We start from the raw sequence: 22,182 nt of genomic DNA on the forward strand, positions 1-22,182 counted from the left end.
TGCCCATCCCTGAAGATACCCTCATTTTCTGACAAGATTATCTTATTTGTAAACAGCCATCAGAAAGCACCAACTTCCTCCCTGCATGCATCACATTACTGCTGCAGTGTCAGCTGTTGGCACCCTAAATAAACAGGGGCTTTATTTTTTCTTGTTTTTAACCATTGTCTGGTTTGATCAGAGGACCTGCACACAGGTAGGTTTTTAACATGGTTAATCTGGGTTTTCTGTTAAACAGATCAGAAAATGGCAAATGTATCTTGAGAGTACAGATGCTACATCTCTGGTGGCTTTCGCCATCATCTTCCTGCCAGTGCTTTGGGATGAAGGAAAGAAGCACCTGGAATCACGTATCTAAGCCTGAACTTCTCTACAAAGCCCTGCATTTCACGCTCATTCTAAGCGTTAGACTGTCAGATACCCTTCACCTGAAGGCTCTGAGATATTTCTCTGTAATAGGTGTCTGTACCAGGTAACATTACAGTGAAACCCAAACAAGGATAACGGTACAAGAAATTAAGGGTAAAAGTGTGAGGGAAGTGCCTATTTCCCTTGACCCCACACAATATAACAGGTTAATTTTCCCTTAGCCACCAGCTAGGGCTCTCCTGCTTGTCTTGTCCTTTATTTAAGCATATATAGCAGATCCTTGAGCGTTTCTTCAGTGTCTCTAGTCAAAGCAGCATGAAAAGGTCTCCTCAAATCTCTAAACTGTACACTTTTGTGCATTCATTTAATGCATCTTTACATAACACACTCAGCTCTGGAAATACAGCCCCATGCAGTATCAGGTGCCTTTCATTAACTACTAAATATATGTGGATCTTAAGAACAACGAGGATTACGGGAACCTTTTTCCATGCTAGAAAACCAGAGGATCCCCAGGATCCATCGGAACATTGGGCGAAGCACATGGGAGCCTTCTGAAGACATCTGTAATCTTCATTACAAACAAGCAAGGCAGCACTGCTCACACTAAGCCTCGCTGATACATAGCTGATACTACCAGCATGTAATCCTTTTGTCTGTGTGGAAATATACATCAGCAAACACTGCCCTGCAGATGTCACTGAGCCCCACAGACACACCCCCCCCCCCCCCCCGATTTTCTTTGGGGTTGCAGCCACTGTTGGCCTTGCTTCCCACCCCCTCCCTCCCCGCCCCCGGCAGCCTGCACCCAGTACCCAGCGATCTTCCCCTAATTCTCTTTTTGGCTGTGGCACAATAGATCAAAATTTCCTTCCCTCTTCAAAGTCGGTGGTTATTTCTGTCACGAGAATATCTGACCTGTGAATTTCAACCATTCTATGATGATTTTGGGGATTATTCTAGAATCTGTATCACCTTGCTAATTTCCGCCTCAAAACTGAATACCATAATTTCCACTTTGATATTTCTTACAAGTACTGAAGCTTTTTCAAGCAGCTAATACAATGAATTATCAATTTCCTCTTTTACCCTGAAGACAGTAAAATTTTTCTTGCCTCTTCTTAGTTCTAATGTCTTCCTGAAGTGGAAGCAGCCATTTCCTCCTTAAAATTGCCATCAAAGAGGCACTTAAAGTGGGAAGTCTTCAGGTCAGAAGCAAGCTATTGGCAGATGAGCTTTAGCTGCCTGGCATGGCACCACTTCTCTTTTGGAGTTCAGTCTTTGGGGGAGCAAATGATGCAATCCCCTCAAGGCAAGGAACAATAAAACTATACATTCTCCCACAGTACTGAGTGGTGGAGATGAAAACAGGGGCTAGAGAGTGTAGAGAGTAAAATAAAAATCACAAATGGGAGAAAAGGAAAAAGATGCTGCACAGATGCAGTTTGTAAGGCCTAGTCTATGTGAAACATGGACCCGGAGAAGCAGCTCAGCTGAGACCCTTCTTTCAGTCTCCCAAACTGTGTATACAGAGAAGTGAGTGGAATTACGAGTAACAGCTATTAGTAAGTTCTTCTTCCAAAGCAGAAATGTAGACTGTATAGTCTCATGATTCCTTTACAATATTTTTTGTTAAGCAGAAGATATGTTCAATCTCAAGTCAAAATTAGAATTTAGTGGAATGAGAGGAAACACAGGCTACTTAACACTATTGCCTTGCAGGAAATTACTTTCTTTGATGTCTGTCTTAGACACATGAAACATTTAAAAGCAGGCCTAGAGGAACTAGGTTTAATGAAAAGGCAAATCCCAAGTAAAACAGAAAAAGTCAACAGGAATTATCAGTTTTACACTAAGCACATTCAAAATATCACAGTCTCATTGCTGTCCACACCATATTGCTTTTTTCATGCTACATAACCTATACAGAAACATATGTTAGAGGCAGAGACTAACAGCTCGGGTATACTGCTTTAGTCACAATCATTTTCTGTATTTCAAGGGTGAAACACAGAATGAAGCAAACAACTCCATTGGAGCTGTTACTATACTTATTCTCCAATTTTATTGTTCATCAAATAAACACGCAAAAAGTGTCTTAAAACCACAAAATAACTTTAACTACCCTGCATACATAATTGGATGCAGTCCAGTAAGAGAACCTTGATTTTCTAAACTCGAGTTTTAAAAAAAGAAAGCATCTATTGTTTTAAAAATAGATTTAAAACATTACTTATGTCAAAAAGTTGTGTGAAAATAATAGTTTGCTTTTTTTTTCTTTTCCACTGAAGTAACCCACAGATTTTGTGTTATAAAAAGACTCCTGGGTTCCCGGGACACACTTGAAATAGTAACTTACCAAGATCCGTTTTATGCCTTCAGAAATTGAACAATAGACCTCCCTGAACTAGAATTTCATCACATTTTTTTCCACACAAGAATGGATTTTAAATGGAAAAAACTTACTAAATCAACTATATCAACTACATGTTATAATCACATGCTTGTTTCAAAAGGAATTACTTACTAAGCATGCAGAAATGGAAATGCTACTATTGCTCTGTCATTTGTGTAATAACTGTTCATAGACTTAACAAAAATATTCTCTCAGAAAGAACCCAAAGAAGGTTATGCAACAGTGACAGACATCGTCCTGCTGAAACTATTCATCTATTTTAAGATGCTAAAAACATGGAGTCTGTACTTTCTAGAGGTGTATTAAAGATACATAAATGACACAATCGCAACTGGTTGGAACTCTGAACATTCGTGATTGGGAAGAGTCAGAACTGTCAGAGCAATAGACTGAGGTGGCTTGTGAATCACCACCTCTTGCAGCATCACACTTTGTAGAAAAGGGGGTAAGCTTCAATGTCCAGGGTTTAAATTAAGAACAACATGTGCAGAACTGCTTCACCACTCACCCTGCAGAGACACCTTTAGCATTCAGCTGCAGGGTTAATTAACTTCAAGAACAGTTTCAGGAATTATTTTTCGTTCTGCTGGTCAAGGAGCCAAACTGTCTGCTAAATGACATTATAATTTTATTTTAATTTATTATTTTACATAGTGTCTGTACTGTCTGCATACCATCTCCTGGCATTTAGATTACAAGGAATCACAAGAAGCTTCTGGCACGGCTTATTCAACCCCTCAATGTCCTAACTCTTCCTTACACTTTATACAAGGAGAGGGCTTATAATATAGAAACAAATCAGCGCCAGAGCCCACAAAGCAGGATTCTGAAACAGGTCAGGCTGCTTAAGCATCATGGAAGAGCATTTTCTGAGAAATAAGTGTTTAATTCACCACAATGCTAACCCAAATGATGGCATAATAATTTCAGTATGAAGCAGCATGAACCTCAATATCCGAGTAATAATCTGATGCGAAAACACATCAAACAAGTCAGTTGGGCAGCAGAACTGGCCATAAATGGCGGGTGCATCACTCCCCTGGAATGTGCACGAGGTACCACTGACAAAGAAAGCTAAAACACTATAAAACCACCACTTAGCAGACAGAGTATTATATTGGGGCTTTCCATTACAACCCAGCCCAAAGCCAAAGCGCTTAGTCTACAGCAAAGCAGCGCTGCCATTAATTCCCACCTGTAAATTGAATGTTAAATTGTAAACTCAAGACTTTAAGTGAAAAAGTCGCAGCAACTCAACCTGACCAGGGGGTTGCACAGGTAAACCTTGGGAGGCTGCCTCCAACCTCAATCATTTGTGAGTCTGACACTCCTTGAGAGTATCAACACTGAACTCAATTCTTGGCTGGTATTTGCAGTCTGAGGACTAGACTTTCCTATGCTTCTCTGTATTTTATGTGGATGTTGTTAACATGAGTGAGTGTTAACACAGTGAGTGCTAAAGGAAGTAACTGTTTATCCTTTGTCATCACTGCTTTAGGACTGCAGAATGGCTTTTAAATTGATCTAAACACATGGGTGACCTTAGAATGCAGCACTGAAATCACTAAAGTTTAATAAGCAAATGTAGCTTGAAAAGTATGCATGGATGGTGAATGCTCTATTTCTAGAATTATTAATAGAAATAGTTCCCTGCATTACAATTTGTTAATGAAAAATTTATAGGAAAGTACTACTCAAGTTTTGCTATAACTGTTTACAGCCCAATCTGGCTTCTAGCTAAAATTCCACAAAACGAGAAAGGATGCAATACTAGGTCATGGAGAAAACTAGTGCTGAAAAACAGGACACCATAATTTTTTTGGAGGGCAGACTTTCCAGTCCTGCTATGCAACATATGCCATGACAACTATATTTGGAAAAGTACATATTTAAGTGGAAACTGGTCCTACTTATAGACCATCTTAAGATTCAAATGAACCACAGATGAATTCTAAACAGCACAAGCTCCTTGAGACCTACTGCACAGCAGTGCAAAACCCCATGTGCTTCTTGGAGTATTCAGATACAGCCTTCCAAGAACATGAGGGAAAAGAATCCCTTTCAAATTATCACATCCTTTTCATGTTAAGCCTGCAGCATAACATTTGCTTTCAATCAACTTTACCATTCATCTTCTTTTTTGTACTTCAAAAATAGATGACTCTGTCCAAAGCCAGACTTGCGGAATAAACATGTATTAGCAGTAGCACAAGAGGCTTTCATAGAAGTCGGTGAGGTTCCAACATGCAACTGCACAAGAGAATTTGAGAAATCTCAAATAATCAAATTTACTTTCAAACTTCCCCCCTCAATTCTCTCTGAATATGCCCCTCATCCAAATCAGATAGCTATATACAAAGTTTTATTATGGAATAAGATGAAACAAATAGGTGGTGCATAACAAGCATAGTTTCAAGAACTAGTAAGGCAGTGACATACAAAAAGTATGTAAACTACATTTTTTCAATGACTGTTCAGAATCATTACTAAATATGTTAGGAGTTTGTTTGACAGAATTTCCATTTTGAATATACATAAGATTATAAAATGAAACACATGACAAAGATTCCTAAAAACCAAAGCCATTGCTGGTTATTTATGTTTTAAAAATATGTCATCATGTAAAAATAACATACATACTAGTATTTTTTTAAGTGGCAGATATCAGCAGGGAAGAACTTTTTCTTCATAGTTTGCATTACAGTACTTTATTTTCACTATTTAGGTGCTTCACAAGTTCACTTTCATATTTTTCTGAGTTATATAAATGTCAGTAACGTAGTGATTCCTATCTAAAGCTAGAAATTAAACCAACTTTCACAGCATACATCATCACTGCTACTGTCCACATGTAAGCTTAAATACACGTATTTTTTTTAAACCTGGGCAACAATAAACTGAGACCACAAAGATCAGATTGTTTTTACAGAACAAGATGAAAGAATTTCTGACCTTTTAATTCCCAGCATGCAGTTCTGTACTCACCTCACCTCTGTGTTCAGGACACCATCCCAGAACTTGCAATGTACTTCATGGTACATCATGCACAGAGTATCAAGAGAAAATTCTGGGCGATATTTTACTTGTCTCTGAAGTAGACTGTTCATTAACAAAAGAGTAGAGTCTTGCGTTGTAGGGCTGGACTGCATGTTGCTACACAAATCCACTGCTCCTACTCAATTAGTTGATTATCCTCCCAGAAATGGAAAAGATTCTGTGCCTCTTTGCAAAGCCTGGTGGCTTCTGGGAGATAATTAGCCCCTGAAGGATAAGTAATATTCACAGCAGTAGGAAGAGTATCTGAGGCTGGGAAAGTTTTGTCAGTGAGGTAAAATGTACTGAGGTTTCTAAACACTCAGCATACTAGAAGGAATGAATTGTGCTATGTGTACCTTGTTAAACTACTTGTGACAGAGTTGACTGAAGAAGAAGACTGCACCAAATTCCAGACACAACTGAATTTCCATTTAATTGAAGGTCAAAAATTCAATGATAAAAAATTTGCATCATGTTTTTTTTTCCTCTAAACCCACTCCACAGATGTATGTTATTTATACATCTGACACTGGGCAGCATCCATCTATGCTAGTACTGTTTTTGAAGAACAAGGCACATTTTTTGCTAAGCAATTTTAAAACATCAGTACATGAACTAGCACATCTAACAATCAGGTAAGAATGCAATTGGCAAAATGACACTCTGTCTTCCAGAGATCAACTGTCTTTAATTTATTTCAAAGGCGCGATACAATTACAAGCCAATGGACTTCATGAAAATCTGAACTTAAAACTGTTATGGAACAAAATTTTAAATTAAGCATATACAGAAATTTCTGGGTGTTCAAGTGACTGTTCACTCTGGAAGAACATTATTTGCAATAGAGGGGGCAAAGCATTGACATTTTCATATGATAATTTATCTCTTTTCCTTCTCCACTCCACACCTTGAGAAGATAAATAAACAGTTTAATAACTCTGTGAATTAAGTTCTAGACATAAGCTCATAGTTAAATCTAGAATTTCACTTTCCACTGGCTACACATTTATAGTACATTCTTTTATACTGTTATTCAAAAATAAATTATAGCCAGTAAAACGATTTTGAAAGAATACGTTGATATGTTAATATGTTGTTAGTATGTCTACCTGAATTCTTTATTGTTACAAGGTAATTTTTGCAATTCCTGAATGTTGCAGAATATTAGTGCCTCTTGCAGAAAATTTGGGTATTTCTATGTAATAGAACTGCTAGAGGAATCAGACAGAAGCTGCAACGGATTAACACGAAATAAATATTATAGCTAGTACTTAAAAAGCACACATACTTCAAACACATACAGTTTCAAATCTTTATTGTTTAAAATTCTACATGTCTTTTACAATTACAATAATTTGTTACTTAAATGACTCTTGTATGGTTAATGTACAATGAGCTTTTTCCTGAAACTCAACCATGAAATACAATTTCATCAATATGATTTTTCTAAATAGATTAATACAAGATTTCTGTTTTGCTGGGAAGAACAAGTGCTTCACTTTGAACAAACAGCACTGGTGTCTTCCCTTCAGAATCTGTGTGATCAATCTATCAAAAGTGCTTCTGAAGATTGCAGACCTAACTGTGACTGATTCTCAAAATCAGTCTATCAAATTACAAGGTTTTTTTTTTTTGTTGCTTTTTTTTTTAACATTAAAGAGCATTTTCATGTAATGAAACAAGTTGCAGTAGTTATTTTTATTCATCTACTGAGGCAAACTCATGTTGAAGAAAAATTATGATTATCTGCATGCAATGAACACTCGTCTTTAAATAGTTGATGAATTTTACACATATAAAGAATCTGTTAAAGAGTGCAAGTACTTTGATAATGATTTCACAAAAGGACGTATGCTGGTAATAATGGTAACTAACATTTAACATCTAAATACAAGCTAATGTATATTTAACAGGCAATTAACATGGCTAAACAAACCATGTATCATGTGGTTACCCTTTGAGAAAATGAACTCATTTGGTCCACACTCTTAAAGTTATCTGGGTAAAAAAACTGGAACAGTTAGGGCCAGAGTTTCTGATGACGTTCTTGTTTCTAAAATGTGACCTGTTAAAAAGTAAAAGCAGTACATCAATGACGTATCTTGTCACATGACCTCAGTATAAAAAGATGGCCTGGTATTTGAAGCGATGAACGAGCACTGAAGGACAAGTCAAAAAAGAATGGAGACAGAATGAACTAAAATTGTTTTGTTATACTTTCTTGTTCCATGGTACTGCTTTCACTCTGTAGAATTTTGTGCCCAAAGGAACTTTAAATCTGTTTTGTGCCTACAAAAAAGAAAAAAAAAAAAATTACATCAGAACTATGGGATCATTCCTCTGAGTTTTGTATTCTTAAGCAGAACTCAATTCTCACCCCTCAGCATTTACAAGACCCTCTGGAGTCTGGCAAAGTTTTGAGCAGTATGGACGCAGCTACTCAAGCCACTGCTTCACTTATTTTTCTAGTTCCCCTTCTCTTGCTATTCAGTGACTAAAACTAGCAGGAATGGCAAAAAGTAGGACAATTTTCATGTCACTTATTATGCAGAGAGTACTCTTCAGACTTATTATAAATGTTAAATTTTAGTCTCTATTAATTTTATCAGACATTTTTATCATTACTATTTCCTTACCTTTTTTGCTTGGCAATATTCCTTTTCCATCACTTTTCCTAGTACCCAAGGTCTCCTAGATGTACCTGAAGCTAAAGAGACAATGTATTTGTTATTTAAGATAATCAACTACAGATTAACAGGATATTTAGATTCAATATACTCAGATTATTTGCTACAATGATTTTATTTAAATAAATTATTTTTAAAAGCTTGTTTTTAATAAATTAACAAAATTCAAGTAAGTTCAGATGTCAAGACAGGTCATTGGCACTTTAAAACAAAGTGTTTGGGGTTTAAGTTTTTTATTAAAGTTAGCATTAGATGAGACAAAGCAAAATCAAAACTGGAATTCATATAATGATTCAAAATTATTTTCATCAACCAAGCTTGACCTTTTGGTCTGATTTAAGGTGAGAGTTTCTTGAAGTACTTCCAAGGACAGGAAGCCTTCTGTACTTAGCTATTATTATTATCCCTTACTGAAACTTTTGATTGTTTTTCTGTATTAGTGATGGAAATCAGTTACCCATAAATAACATTTTAAAGCCCTACAAGTCTGCTAGTTTTGGTTGCAGTCTTCTGAGAGTACCTGATGCTGTTCAGAAAGCAGGAAAGTGAAAAACCTCAGTAATAAACTGACTGGTCGAAAGAGCAACAGTGGCATATATAAACTTCCTACTTGTATCCATTTCTGTATCAAGTAAGGAAACGCCTATGTGTCTTCTATTCCAAGAAATTATATCCATTTTACTTGCTTTGCTGTTTTGTAACTATCACTAATCATGGCATGAAGAAAACATCAAAACTAACGGAAGGAACAGCTCACACATGCTCTGCATAATGCTAAAATCAACGCATTTCTAAGCATGACTATTTATGAGCTACTGTATCTAGTGATGAGAATATGAGTCACTCAAGGACCAGAGTCTGAAATTTTCATCTTACTCTTCAATATTAATCTGGCTATTGACAATGGAGCAGACGCTGTTCTGCTCCACACTCCTACATATGAGTGCAAAGTACTCATATCTGGCCTGAATGCTCTACAATTATATACTTAAATTGCAAAAATCCCTTAAGTTTTTCTTAATTTGCTTGGCTGACAGACTTCACTGATCTAACAAAGATAGTGAGAAAGATATAAGGGGGAAAAAAAGCCCTACATTTGCATACGAAAACATCTCCATCCTGAAGACAAGGGACAATATAGTAACCATGTAGTCCTCAACCAATTTCAGTGGTGGTGTTGCATTCTAAATGCTCTTAACCTAGGCAGAGATAACCTACGATAGCCAGCTCCCTGATACTTAATACTGTAGGTGGATCTATACAGAATTATTAACTTGATATGTACATAGAATCATAGAATCATAGAATGGTTAGGGTTGGAAGGGACCTCAAGATCATCTAGTTCCAAACCCCCTGCCATGGGCTGGGACACCTCACACTAAACCATGTCGCCCAAGGCTCTGTCCAACCCAGCCTTGAACACTGCCAGGGAGGAGCACTCACAACCTCCCTGGGCAACCGATTCCAGTGTCTCACCACCCTAACAGGAAAGAATTTCCTCCTTATATCCAATCTAAACTTCCCCTGTTTAAGTTTTAACCCATTACCCCTTGTCCTGTCACTACAGTCCCTGACAAAGAGTCCCTCCCCAGCATCCCTATAGGCCCCCTTCAGATACTGGAAGGCTGCTATGAGGTCTCCACGCAGCCTCCTCTTCTCCAGGCTGAAAAGCCCCAACTTCCTCAGCCTGTCTTCATACGGGAGGTGCTCCAGTCCCCTGATCATCCTCGTGGCCCTCGTCTGGACTTGTTCCAGCAGTTCCATGTCCTTTTTATGTTGAGGACACCAGAACTGCACACAATACTCCAGGTGAGGTCTCACAAGAGCAGAGCAGAGGGGCAGGATCACCTCCTTGTACCTGCTGGTCAGGCTCTTTTTGATGCAGCCCAGGATACGGTTGGCTTTCTGGGCTGCGAGCGCACACTGAAGCCGGCTCATGTTCATTTTCTCACTGACCAGCACCCCCAAGTCCTTCTCTGCAGGGCCGCTCTGAATCCCTTCTTTGCCCAGTCTGTAGCTGTGCCTGGGATTGCTCTGACCCAGGTGTAGGACCCTGCACTTGTTGTGGTTGAACTTCATAAGGTTGGCATCAGCCCACCTCACAAGCGTGTCAAGGTCCCTCTGGATGGCATCCCTTCCCTCCAGCATATCAACCAAACCACACAGCTTGGTGTCATCGGCAAACTTGCTGAGGGCACACTCAATCCCACTGTCCATGTCAGCGATGAAGATGTTAAACAAGACCGGTCCCAACACCGATCACTGAGGGACACCACTCGTTACCGGTCTCCAGCCAGACATCGAGCCATTGACCACAACTCTTTGTGTGCGGCCGTCCAGCCAGTTCTTTAACCACCGAGTGGTCCATATTGGTACAAAAGATAAGATTTATTTGCAGCATTTTGGCAGCCCTTGAAACAATAATGTGCAGTACCTAGACCCACGCCAATTATCATCTATCGCAATTAACACCAGTGTTCTGGGCTTCATTTTCCCTAGTTCCCTGATGCAGGACAAGAAACAACACACGGTTTCATGAACTAATGAGCTAGAGACAAATCTGTTCCTAAAGCAAATGGCAAGTCTTTGTGTTTATGTGCAGTTCTCTCAAATTTGAGACCAGCTCTGCCTAGTAAGTGGTAAGGAACGGGGCAAGCTAAGTCCATTTGAAAACAGACAGGTCAGTGTACTTACAGTAATACACAACTGACATGGCTTTTATCTTATATGTGTAAGCTAACAGTAATAAAATTAATCATATTTCACGGTTAGGTACATACTACTAATGCCATAGTTCAGAATGTATTACCCCTGTAAGAAATCACAGAATCACAGAATCCCAAGGGTTGGAAGGGACCTCAAAAGAGGAGTTCTTCCCATATGCCTCACAGAATATGCACAGCACTGATCCTTCAGCAGTCTCAGAATTCAGTTAGAGCTTGGCAGTCTTCCGGAGAGACTACACAAGTATTTAAGAGCTATCACCTTTCATCATAACTAGCATCTGCAATGAGTCTGCGCGTTGAATATAAGTTGACAGCTCCTGACATGCAATGACATATAGAAACTTTTAAAGTAAGTTAGAATTAATACAAAATTTCCTTTTGATGCATGTTCCTGAAATTTCTGTCTGGTGGGTTTGCAAAAAAAAAAAAAAAATACTACAGATGATAGTTTAAAGACATTTACATGAATATATTTCCTGTAGCACATACTTAATATTAACCTTTCAAAACAAAGAAAAATAATAACGCTTTGCACTAAACTAAGTTTACATAGCTGCCAAAATCAGACAACAAAACCCCTGAAGATTAAGGGAGGAAAAAAGCAAATGTGCCACCAATCTGAACATAAGAAACACATACAGAAACTGTTCTCTGAAAACTTATGAGCCTTACTAAACACAATTTAGATCAGGTGGAAAAACTTTATCAGCAAAAATACTGCTTGCAAACCCTCATATAGTGTTGTCTATGTTTTGTTATTTCAGATGTGTATTTGGGTTCATTAATTCCAGTCGCTTTATAGAAGATGAGAGAACAAATTTTATCCACAATCTTCAAATAACATCATAAACTCAGTTACCAAGAAGAGAGCAATTCTGACAAAAATGTTACCTTAAGTTGTGTATTTACTTTCCCCATCAAAAATGACACTGAAAACACAAAGCCACATAAAAATAGGCCTAGGATCTACACAACTGTATTGCAATAGGATTGTTTTCCCCACAGACATGTTAGCATACTCTGTGTATGTACAAAATGGAGATTTATTTCTTATTTTTTTTTCTTTTTAAAGCTCATTTTGAAGATGCAGATGTTATTTGCCATTTTCCCAAGATACTAACAACTATTTAGATTCTTTTTATTTAGGGTGTTCTGTTGAAAAATGTTTGTCATCAAAACAAATAGAAAAGCTACAAAGGTAGCTGACAGCTATTTGTATTACATGCTTCTCACTGATCACATATACTTTTAAAATCACTTAGAATCACAGAATAGTTAGGGCTGGAAAGGACCTCAAGATCATCTGGTTCCAACCCCCCTGCCATGGGCAGGGACACCTCTCACTAAACTGTCCCACACAAGGCTTCATCCAACCTGGCCTTGAACACTACCAGGGATGGAGCACTCACAACCTCCCTGGGTAACCGATTCCAGAGTCTCACCAACCTAACAGGAAAGAATTTCCTCCTTATATCCAATCTAAACTTCCCCTGTTTAAGTTTTAACCCATTACCCCTTGTCCTGTCACTACAGTCCCTGACAAAGAGTCCTTCCCCAGCATCCCTATAGGCCCCCTTCAGATACTGGAAGGCTGCTATTAAGTCCCCACGCAGCCTTCTCTTCTCCAGGCTGAACAGCCCCAACTTTCTCAGCCTGTCTTCATACGGGAGGTGCTCCAGTCCCCTGATCATCCTCGTGGCCCTTGTCTGGACTTGTTCCAGCAGTTCCATGTCCTTTTTATGTTGAGGACACCAGAACTGCACACAATACTCCAGGTGAGGTCTCACAAGAGCAGAGCAGAGGGGCAGGATCACCTCCTTGTACCTGCTGGTCAGGCTCTTTTTGATGCAGCCCAGGATACGGTTGGCTTTCTGGGCTGCGAGCACACACTGCCGGCTCGTGTTCATTGAGTGTTTGAAAGTTGAGAATATTATTTGTAGGAGGAGATAATAACTGGAAGCACTTTGACACTTACCACACTCACCTGGTTTGAGATCCAGTGCAGCCAGAGATTCTGAGTGCAGGAAATACAAGGTTGGACTAACAGTAAATAATACATAATTGTCATGCCTTTCATCCAAGATAATGAGAACCAAATCGCCAACCTGGAAACTGGAGAAAAAAAAAATAATCAAGGAACTTAACTAAAAAAAGCAAAGAAGTTTAAAGCTACATTAATTACACTACATTGTCTTCCCCAAGTATTGCACAGACTGAGACTTAGTTGAACAGCAGCACAAACGTTTCTTCCTGACACCAGGAAAAGACAAGAAGCCAGCAATTTCTCATGCCAAGTCTCAGTAACAGAACTGAGCTAACGCTTTCCGTCTCCAACATCTGTTTTACAATGTGAATGTGTTTATTTACCCATTAATGAAATGAAGTCTAAACAAGCCATGAGAGAGCTCTAAGAATAAATACTACTACTACTCTGGGAATAGGGAAGGTAGTGGCAAAGAGAGTGGAAAGCTCTTCTCCATACAAGGAAACTGCAGATACATAGACATTGATGAGCTAAATTTCTCTCAAATTTACCTACTTCAAAGCTCGCTTTCAGATTAAATACACAATATTTCCAAGCTTTTCTGCCTGGACTTATTACGATGACAGACTGTACTGACTTAGATAAAGACATGTCTATTGGACAGATGAATAATTCTTTCATGACATTTTACTCAAAGACTACCAAGAGAGTTGCCAGAACATTCAAATGCTCACAGGAAAAGTGATTCTGCATGTACTGACCTTGTTACAATAGAAAATGCAACTTGGTGTAATTCAGAAAACATTAAGCCAAAAATTCTGAAGACTTCAAGAAGATGAAACTTGTTTTGCAATATAATGGAGCATTACAATATATCCAGTGTGAACTACTTTTTTTTAGCATGATTTCAAGAATGTACAGATAAACAGAAAGTCATTTAAGAGACAACTCTGAGAATTCTAGAAATCCCATGAGGCATTATATTTATGAACCGTGTAAAGAAACGCACAGAACTTATGAAAACCACTGATATATAGAATAAAATTTAATTTATGCCCAACTGGGGTGGTCCAATAACTGATGGCTAAGGTATAGAAATGACCTACGTATCTTTTCAACACAGAGCAAGACCATCAGAATTGTGACATTCTTAGCTACACATTTATTACTGAAGGCTTAGCTATCAGTTTATATGAAAATGAACATATACTTACTCTCTAATTGCGATTTTTTCAGAATGTCTTGAGGATACTGATGACATACTCTGGGACATCTATAAAAAAAAAGATAAAAGCTATGATTAAATGTACATTGCAGGTAACAATATGGTTAAGATAAATTATTTATTACTGCTATTAAGCAGTGCCTATTCTTGCAGATCTTATATTCACTCAAGAAGGCAGCATACCTTTCTATCATTCTGTCCTGTACCAGGTTTGGCTGTTTATTTGCAGTTTTGGTGTTGATTTTTTGTTGCTGTTTTTGTGATTCTTTTTTTTTTCTCCATTAAGTAGCTACCTTTGATTATGAATTTTCTTATACAACTGACTTCTCGCTCATTATTTAAAACTGAGAAGTACTTTCCAAATCAGTGCCAATGAAGATTTGTTCTGATTTGTTCTGTGTATAAGGCCTATGATATAGCTGTGCACTGTAACACAAAGGCCACTGGCATTCTAAAAAAGGCTGATAGTAAAACACTGGAGGTTAAGCATGTTTATTGCAACTGAACTCTCTACAGTCTCTCAGTTTTGCTAAGGACTGCCACATAACCCAAGTTTACTGTAACAGACAGAATAGTGCTTCCTGGAAAAAAAGTGGACTCAAACTTACTAAGACCAAGCAAAAGCTCAATTATGTAAGGTTTTGGACATTATTATCATCTCCTATATGCATGATATTTGCCTTTAAAAGGCATATAAGCCAACTTTGATAGGATGAACTAGATCTAAAAATGAATGTAACTGTACACGCAGTAACTGTGTTAAGAAATGAAAATGGGTAATGATACTTTGTATCTACAAAGGGATGATACATAGCCTACTGACAGGCAAGTAAATAGGGAAGATGATCTGATGTATCTATTTAATTACCTTTGGTAATATCATTACAGAAGAGAATTCATAACTGCCCTGCATAAACTCTGACTAGAAAGAGGTCTTACAGTTCTATAGTTTCCTACTTAATGGACTGCTTACACATACTGTTCAAGCCTGGATTACCCGTTCTTGAAGTTTAGCACATAATTTTTTCGACTGTAACTCAAATATAATTACCTAGAGAAGACTTCCTACTGCCAGTCCCCCCCAGCCATGCACCACTGCCCCAGAAACAGTATTAGCCTGTCTTAATATGAGCTGGAATCCTTACTGACAGCTCTTTTTCTTGATGTGGCCACTGAAATTAGCTCTCCCTATCCCAAACCTGGATGGTCCGTGCTCTTTGGAAAGACCTCTCTCTCCAGTCCTGTGAAGAGACTTTTCCATGAGAAGACTGGTAAACTGAGGTACCTCTAAAAGATTATCAGTTTACCTATTTGCCACTTGCCTTAACACTTTAAACATTTTGAAACTAATAAACCCACTTTTTTAGATTTTAAGAAACTTCACATATGTAAGCTTTTATTCTCTTCGTAAGACTTGAAAAAACATGCATTGCACAAATACTTACCAATCGTTGATTTAATCTCTTATTTTCCTCTTCCTTCAACTGCAAAGTCTGAAAGAAAATTTTATCTGATTAAGTAATACGCCTTACACCATATAAACATTTAAAAAAAATGTTCTGGTATGACAAGAGCCAGGCTACTTATACAATATAATTATACATATTTACTACAGCTCTCAATTTTCAAACAGTTTCAAAACATCTCTTGAAAATAAGACATGTTAAAGAAATTTGAAGTCTAGCAATTACCACAGTGCTACAAACCCCACTGCTGTTATGCTTAGTTTCATACTCTCCTTAAGTTAGGAAAACATTTCACTGATTGAACAACAAAAGAAATGTAATTCATTATTATTTTATAGCTCTACCTGTGGCAAATCCTTTGTAAGTAGATGACAGATTCAAGCATGTCAGAGCTCCTACTCTAAAATATCTAGCCACCTGCATCATGCAGTGCTACAAACCATTAACAGAAAACGTTCATGTTCTCCAGCTGATCACATTTTACTCATAGCGATCCTAGAAAGCTAAAAGCTATGGACACTTCTTCTTTTAAGTCAGCTTTGAATGGGCAAGAAAATGGAATGAAGTTAGATACAAATGTATAGTTAAGACACTAGAATCTGAAAGATTCCAATGTAGCTATTTAGAATTAATCTCACCTTTCACAAATAATAACAGTTTTATTTCAAAAAGGTTCAAATACTCAAGTGCACATTGAAAGCTATTCTCAAAATGGAAATTGTAACAGAAGTGAAAACTTAGGCATGTATTTGGGAGAAGCAGGGGTGGAAAGGTAGAAACTTGTAATTCTACCCTATAGAATCGTAACACTTACTTGAGAAAAACTGTAACTTTTAGCACATCCATAAGAAGTGTTATTTCAGTTTTTACATATATTGAACAATATGGTCAAGATCATAATGCACCACAGGTAGAATTAAAATTATCTAAGCCTAAGAGGAGAACTTACTTATTTCCAAGAAAAACAGGTAAATGAATCTTTATTCCCACCCAGGTGCTTTGGATGCTTTAATTTGAAAAAGTAATCAAAACTTTTTTTGCCACAGTAATTCCCTAGATCACTGACTGACCTGTCACTCCTAAGAAAGATTACACCTGACTCATTCCTGCTGAAGCCTACTTAAACAGAATAAACAAACTTTAAGCTAGGCCAAGTGTAAGTATAATGTATTAATACTTATTTCTAATTACTTCAGTGAATTATACTGATCTGAAACAAGTACAATGAAAAACTATCTTCTAAAATTACATTTACAAGACTTACTATACTGCAGAGTAAAACCAACTACAACACAACTTCACACATACATAAATACTTAATTGCAATGCTTAACTTCACAATCTACTCACTCTTTCTAGTAACATTATCCTCTGTTTTTCTTCAGACATATGGACGTTTTCACTAAAAGAGAAACAATAAAATGTACAGGCTAGAAACTGATTTGTTTTAATGATAAAAAAATTATCTTTTCCACTTCTCCCATCTTCACTTATCATGCCTTAAGAATCAGTACCAACATTTCTAGCATGTTTGGGGAGATTTTTCTGCATGTTTTGCATTATTTTCAAAACATAAGGATGCAAATCATCAATGTTCTACAATGTTTTAATGTATGTAATGTAAATGTCAAGAAAATAAATAAAAAAAATAGGATTTCTGCATGCATCATCATAACTTTTTTTGGAGCATCACTCCTTAGTATTCAAAAATCTTTACACAATACCTTTAGGTACACTTAAATTAAGAAACAAAGCTCTGAACTTGATGTACATGTTCATGGAACTTGGTATTGAAAAAACAGACAATACACCTCCAGTAGGCTGGACTCCTGACAACAATCAACAGAACAGCTTTGTACCAGTCAGAATTACTTAAACTCAGCAGACTTCACAGATGTACTATGACCAGATCAGAGTCTGCTAGCTTTACATGTAGACTCTAAGTCACTAGGCAAAATGTGATACGCCAATAGCAAAGTGCACTGCTATGTTAGGGCACCCAAAATAGAGAACACAGTAAAGCTGAGGACTGCAAAAAACCTCTAAGTTTCCTCCGATCTCTACAATAACCTCAGTATTTCAAGCACAGCTTCAGACACCTACCTGCAAAATTAACCCCTGCCTAATTAAACCTCCATATAAAATGGCAATAAACAGTTAAATATATGTATCAATACAGCCATTTGAATCTGTTGTAAATCCAGATTATCAACCAGATACAGACACAAATGATCCAGTCTTAATTAAACCATCTAGTTTGAAGTACATAAATTGTTTGCCCTAGCAAACTATTTTGCTCAAGTAAAGGTTTAGATCATTGCCAACTTTTTTCCCCAGTGCCATCAGTGCCTTCCAGTAAGTCAGCAGTATATCACAGCTCACTGTTGATGATTCAGAAGTTAGACAAAGAGATGCTGAATACCTGTCCTTCTCTCCAATAATAAAAAGCATAAATCTATCAAGGCCACTTAATCAGCCTGGGTCTAGTTGCTTGTTTGAAATCCTGAGGATTCAGCCTAATTTGTACCAAGCATACTATCAACCCTTCCCCTCCATCAAAAAATGTCATTATACTATTTTACAGCAGACATGCACACAAGCAATCATAAAGCTTGCTTTTAAATGAGAGCCAGCCACTGTCCAAAAGATATGCCAATAACATGCAGATAAACAGCTCACTCACTACTATAATTGTTTTTCTCCTATTTGACTTGTATTTCATATACTTAGGTCTCTTTTTTCATCTCATACTAGTGGGGCCAAGTTTCACCTTTAAGATGCATACTTCTTAGTCATCAAAACCACGTTTCTGATGACTCTGACACCACAATTGCATGTGTACATTTAAAAGAATATTTTCAGCAAGAGCAAAGGCAGAGTAGTATTATGCATGCTCACTTGTACTTCACAACACCCAACACCACATATAAAGAACAAGACCATGCCTTATGTATTTCTACTACAACGCCCCGTACTTACTGCACAGCCATCATACTGGTTTCCATTGTGGAGTCCATTCTCCCTTCAGATGCAATGTCAGAAACCAATCTATCTGTGTCGGTGGAAATATCAGCTGCGCAGGCTCCACAAGCTTCTGAAGCTGCCACTGAGTAGGTTGATGGAGAAAAATTACTACTTCTCAGCTTATTAACTTCTTCTTCAAGCTTTTTCTTCTCTTCAAGTAAGCGAGCTCGATCTTCAGAAAGTGTTTCAATCAAATCTATGACACAAGTTAATAGAAATTCTTTTAATAACAGCAGTACTAAGGATCACAACCAAGCTGTAGTGAATGGAATTGCCTATTAGAAAAAGATGAATACTTCAGAACTTTGCTTACCCTTATCTTTTTCTTGCTGCTGTGTAAGCACTTTTAATTTATCACTAAGATCATTAATTATGCTTTCTTTTTTCATTTTCTCTCTTGCCAGTACAGTGTTAAAGTTGGTCTGAAAACAGAAAGAAGCATTACTGAAATAGGAAACATCCTGTACAAACCTAACACAAAATACATCACTGGAACAAGCAAATACGAAAGATATCACCCATTTCAGTTTCCTAAATTGTAACTAAACAAGGAATTACACTTGTTTACATATTACTCTGGTAAAGAGATAACATGCCTGTACATTTTGTTTTGAGGTATCTCTGTACCATTTTTTTTTTTTAATTATTTTTATCCACCTGGTTCCCCTAAGCCCTAACTGTAAAGAAGAAATCATCATTAAAAAATAATTTGTAAAGTTGTCTGTTTTCTTTTTTAAACATAACACTTTATATTCCCATTAATGTATGACAGTTGCACATTTTATATTAAAACCAGTTACTTTCAGGACTTAAAAGATTAAGACAAAGCTACACTGCATCAAGGTAAGTTACATGTAATAAAAATATAATTAAACTAGAATAACATACTAGAATCTGAATTTAAAATACATTTCAAGTCACACATTAATTCCTCAGCAAACAATTAATTAATGCAGAAGCCATACAGGAATCCTGGCTAATAGCCTGAATAAGTGAACATAAAAAAGGCTAGCATATCTTTCGGTATCATTTTGACAAATCTTTCTGCTTCTTCAGTCCTTCGACTAACCATCATTCCTTCATCCCTTCTACTCTTAAGGTTGTGCTGAAGAGACCGACAAGAGCTACCAACAAACAAAAGGATATTCTAAATTAAATTTCCACTTTTTTTATGTAAATTTTAAGATTGTCTTTAGTGACGCCTATCAACTCTGTCAGGCTACACAATTTACATAGTGCACAGCAGCCTTTGGTATATGTCTGCATAACAAAACTATCATACATCACAAGCATAAACACCACCAAAATGGCATGAAAAGTGAGGTTAAATACCCAGATTATTCAGTGATCAGCAGAGCCAGTCCAGCAAGCTTTCAGCACTGGCTGAAATGCCATTTTTCCAGTTTTAAGGGTCTGTTGGTTTTTTCTTCCCGTAACAAAGATCACTTTTTTTTATTTATTTATTTTCCCTTTCACTTTCCCTGTGATTTACTGTTAATGCCTTAGAATCATCCCTTCCACACTGCTGCATAAATGAAGAATGTTATCAGACAATATTAGGGCGTATTCTGCTAAAAAAGAGTCTTTTGATTACCAATGTAACCTATGAAATATTCCTGTTAAATTTGCTATGTACTTCTCACTTCAGTGTTAATGTCTGCAGTCCAAAAAAAAAAAAAAAAAAGGGATGCTTTTTAATTTATAACTGCCTGCAATTTTCTGTTCACTGCTGCAAGTGATTTATAGCATTCATTCACTAAACTGGCTGATTGCTACACTGTTTCTTTGTCCTTATTTGATCCTACCATAGCTAAAGTAAGTAGAGGTGCTTAAATCAGAAAATCCTTCTTAGTGTTTAAATGCAACAAAGCTGTAGATAATAGCTGTTACAAACAGATTTAAGACCTGAAGATTCATCTCCAAAATACTAGATTCAAGATGTTTCAAAGGAAAAGAAAAATGTGGATACAGATATAATTATTAATACAGTGCAATAAGGAGTACAAAGTGTTTCTAAATTTAAGTAAAATATAACATTTGCTTTGAACCTCAAACACCACCTCCCAAGCTAATAAAGTTATAGAGCCATTAAGTAGCATTCCCAATCAATGAGTATTTCAAATAATTATTTTGTGTTGTCCACAAATTTGGTGTTGCTAGCTTAAGATATACTTAACTATTATCTTTCTGGAGTTCAAGAGCTTAATGGATAAAAGTTTACAGCACTAGCTTAACAACTTCAGCAAAAGAAGTCACAAAATAAAAACTGTTCACAGACATTTAAGGTGGCATTTGTTTTGGCTGGTTTGTTTGTGGTTTTGCGTTTTTTTTTTTTTGTGTGGTGGTGTTTTTTGGTTTTGTTTGCTTGGGGGTTTTGTTTGTTTGTTTGTTTTTGTGGGTTTTTTGTGTGTTGGTTGGTTTTTTTTTTAATTTTTTTTTCTCCTAATGCTTAAGTGTTGGATTCTATCAGCACATGGTATACTGGCTGCAGATAACAGAACAAATTAAGAATGTTTATGAGTTACATATCAAAACCACTAAAAAAAGCCCCTAACTCCATTACTTCAAAACAGCAGAACACGTAATTGTCATGGGAGCAAAAAGTAATGAAAAAAATCAGCTTTACCTGCTGTTCTGCAGTGAGTGATATTCTGATATTCTGCATTTCTTCATTCTTTCTTTTCTCTTGTTCTTCAAGTTGCTCTAGGAACTTCATTTTTTCTTCCTGAAGCTTCTCTTTAAGTTCAGCAACCAAGCTTGATTCAGCAGATGATTCAGTTGGAGGACTTAAAAGAAAATGAGTAAGCTTTAAATTTGCAGCATATACAGAGTCCCAGAATACACGAAATAAACAAACAAGTATCAGAAGTTTGAGACTTTTTTTTTCCTGAGATATTTAATAAATACTGTATTCTTTACTAAGTCACTACTAATCTTCACTTCTATTTTTGAATCATGAACACCTCACCAAGTTCTCACTCTTGTGCATTTTGGCTGTTAGTGTACTACACCGGTTCCAATTTTTAAGTTTTGCTGAGGCAGCAGGTTCTTGCGTGCACTTTTCTAACATAATGGTGTGGAAAGCAGTAAAAAGAGGAACAATGATAATCAACTCCTTGTAAATTCTTAGTATGTCAAACTGCAAAGCCTTCAGAACTATCCCATAATTAAAGCAATTCAGCAATAACTCTGATTCTAACGAATCCAGAAGTGAAACTCAAAACTCTGGGTTGCAGAATCTGGAGGACA

The 22,182-nt window shown here is 37.0% G+C and overlaps 1 protein-coding gene across 5 annotated transcripts in view; it reads right to left on the reverse strand.

Annotated features, from left to right (window-relative positions):
* Nucleotides 1-7,119: 7,119 nt before the first annotated feature.
* RB1CC1 (RB1 inducible coiled-coil 1) overlaps nt 7,120-22,182 on the reverse strand; it is a 76,468-nt gene continuing 61,405 nt past the window's right edge. For 4 of the 5 annotated variants that reach the window (XM_065668255.1, XM_065668254.1, XM_065668253.1 and 1 more), the window contains 9 exons: nt 21,560-21,719; nt 19,247-19,355; nt 18,889-19,129; nt 17,260-17,311; nt 15,889-15,936; nt 14,433-14,491; nt 13,210-13,346; nt 8,458-8,528; nt 7,120-8,110 (listed from right to left, as the gene is read on the reverse strand). In XM_065668255.1, the coding sequence (XP_065524327.1) occupies nt 8,033-8,110; nt 8,458-8,528; nt 13,210-13,346; nt 14,433-14,491; nt 15,889-15,936; nt 17,260-17,311; nt 18,889-19,129; nt 19,247-19,355; nt 21,560-21,719 (955 nt within the window). In that variant the 3' untranslated portion in view covers nt 7,120-8,032. The remainder of the gene's footprint in view (nt 8,111-8,457; nt 8,529-13,209; nt 13,347-14,432; nt 14,492-15,888; nt 15,937-17,259; nt 17,312-18,888; nt 19,130-19,246; nt 19,356-21,559; nt 21,720-22,182) is intronic. The other variant, XM_065668256.1, reaches the window with a different exon arrangement.

This window comes from Lathamus discolor, chromosome 2 (assembly GCF_037157495.1).
Source record: "Lathamus discolor isolate bLatDis1 chromosome 2, bLatDis1.hap1, whole genome shotgun sequence".
Lineage (NCBI taxonomy): Eukaryota > Metazoa > Chordata > Aves > Psittaciformes > Psittacidae > Lathamus > Lathamus discolor.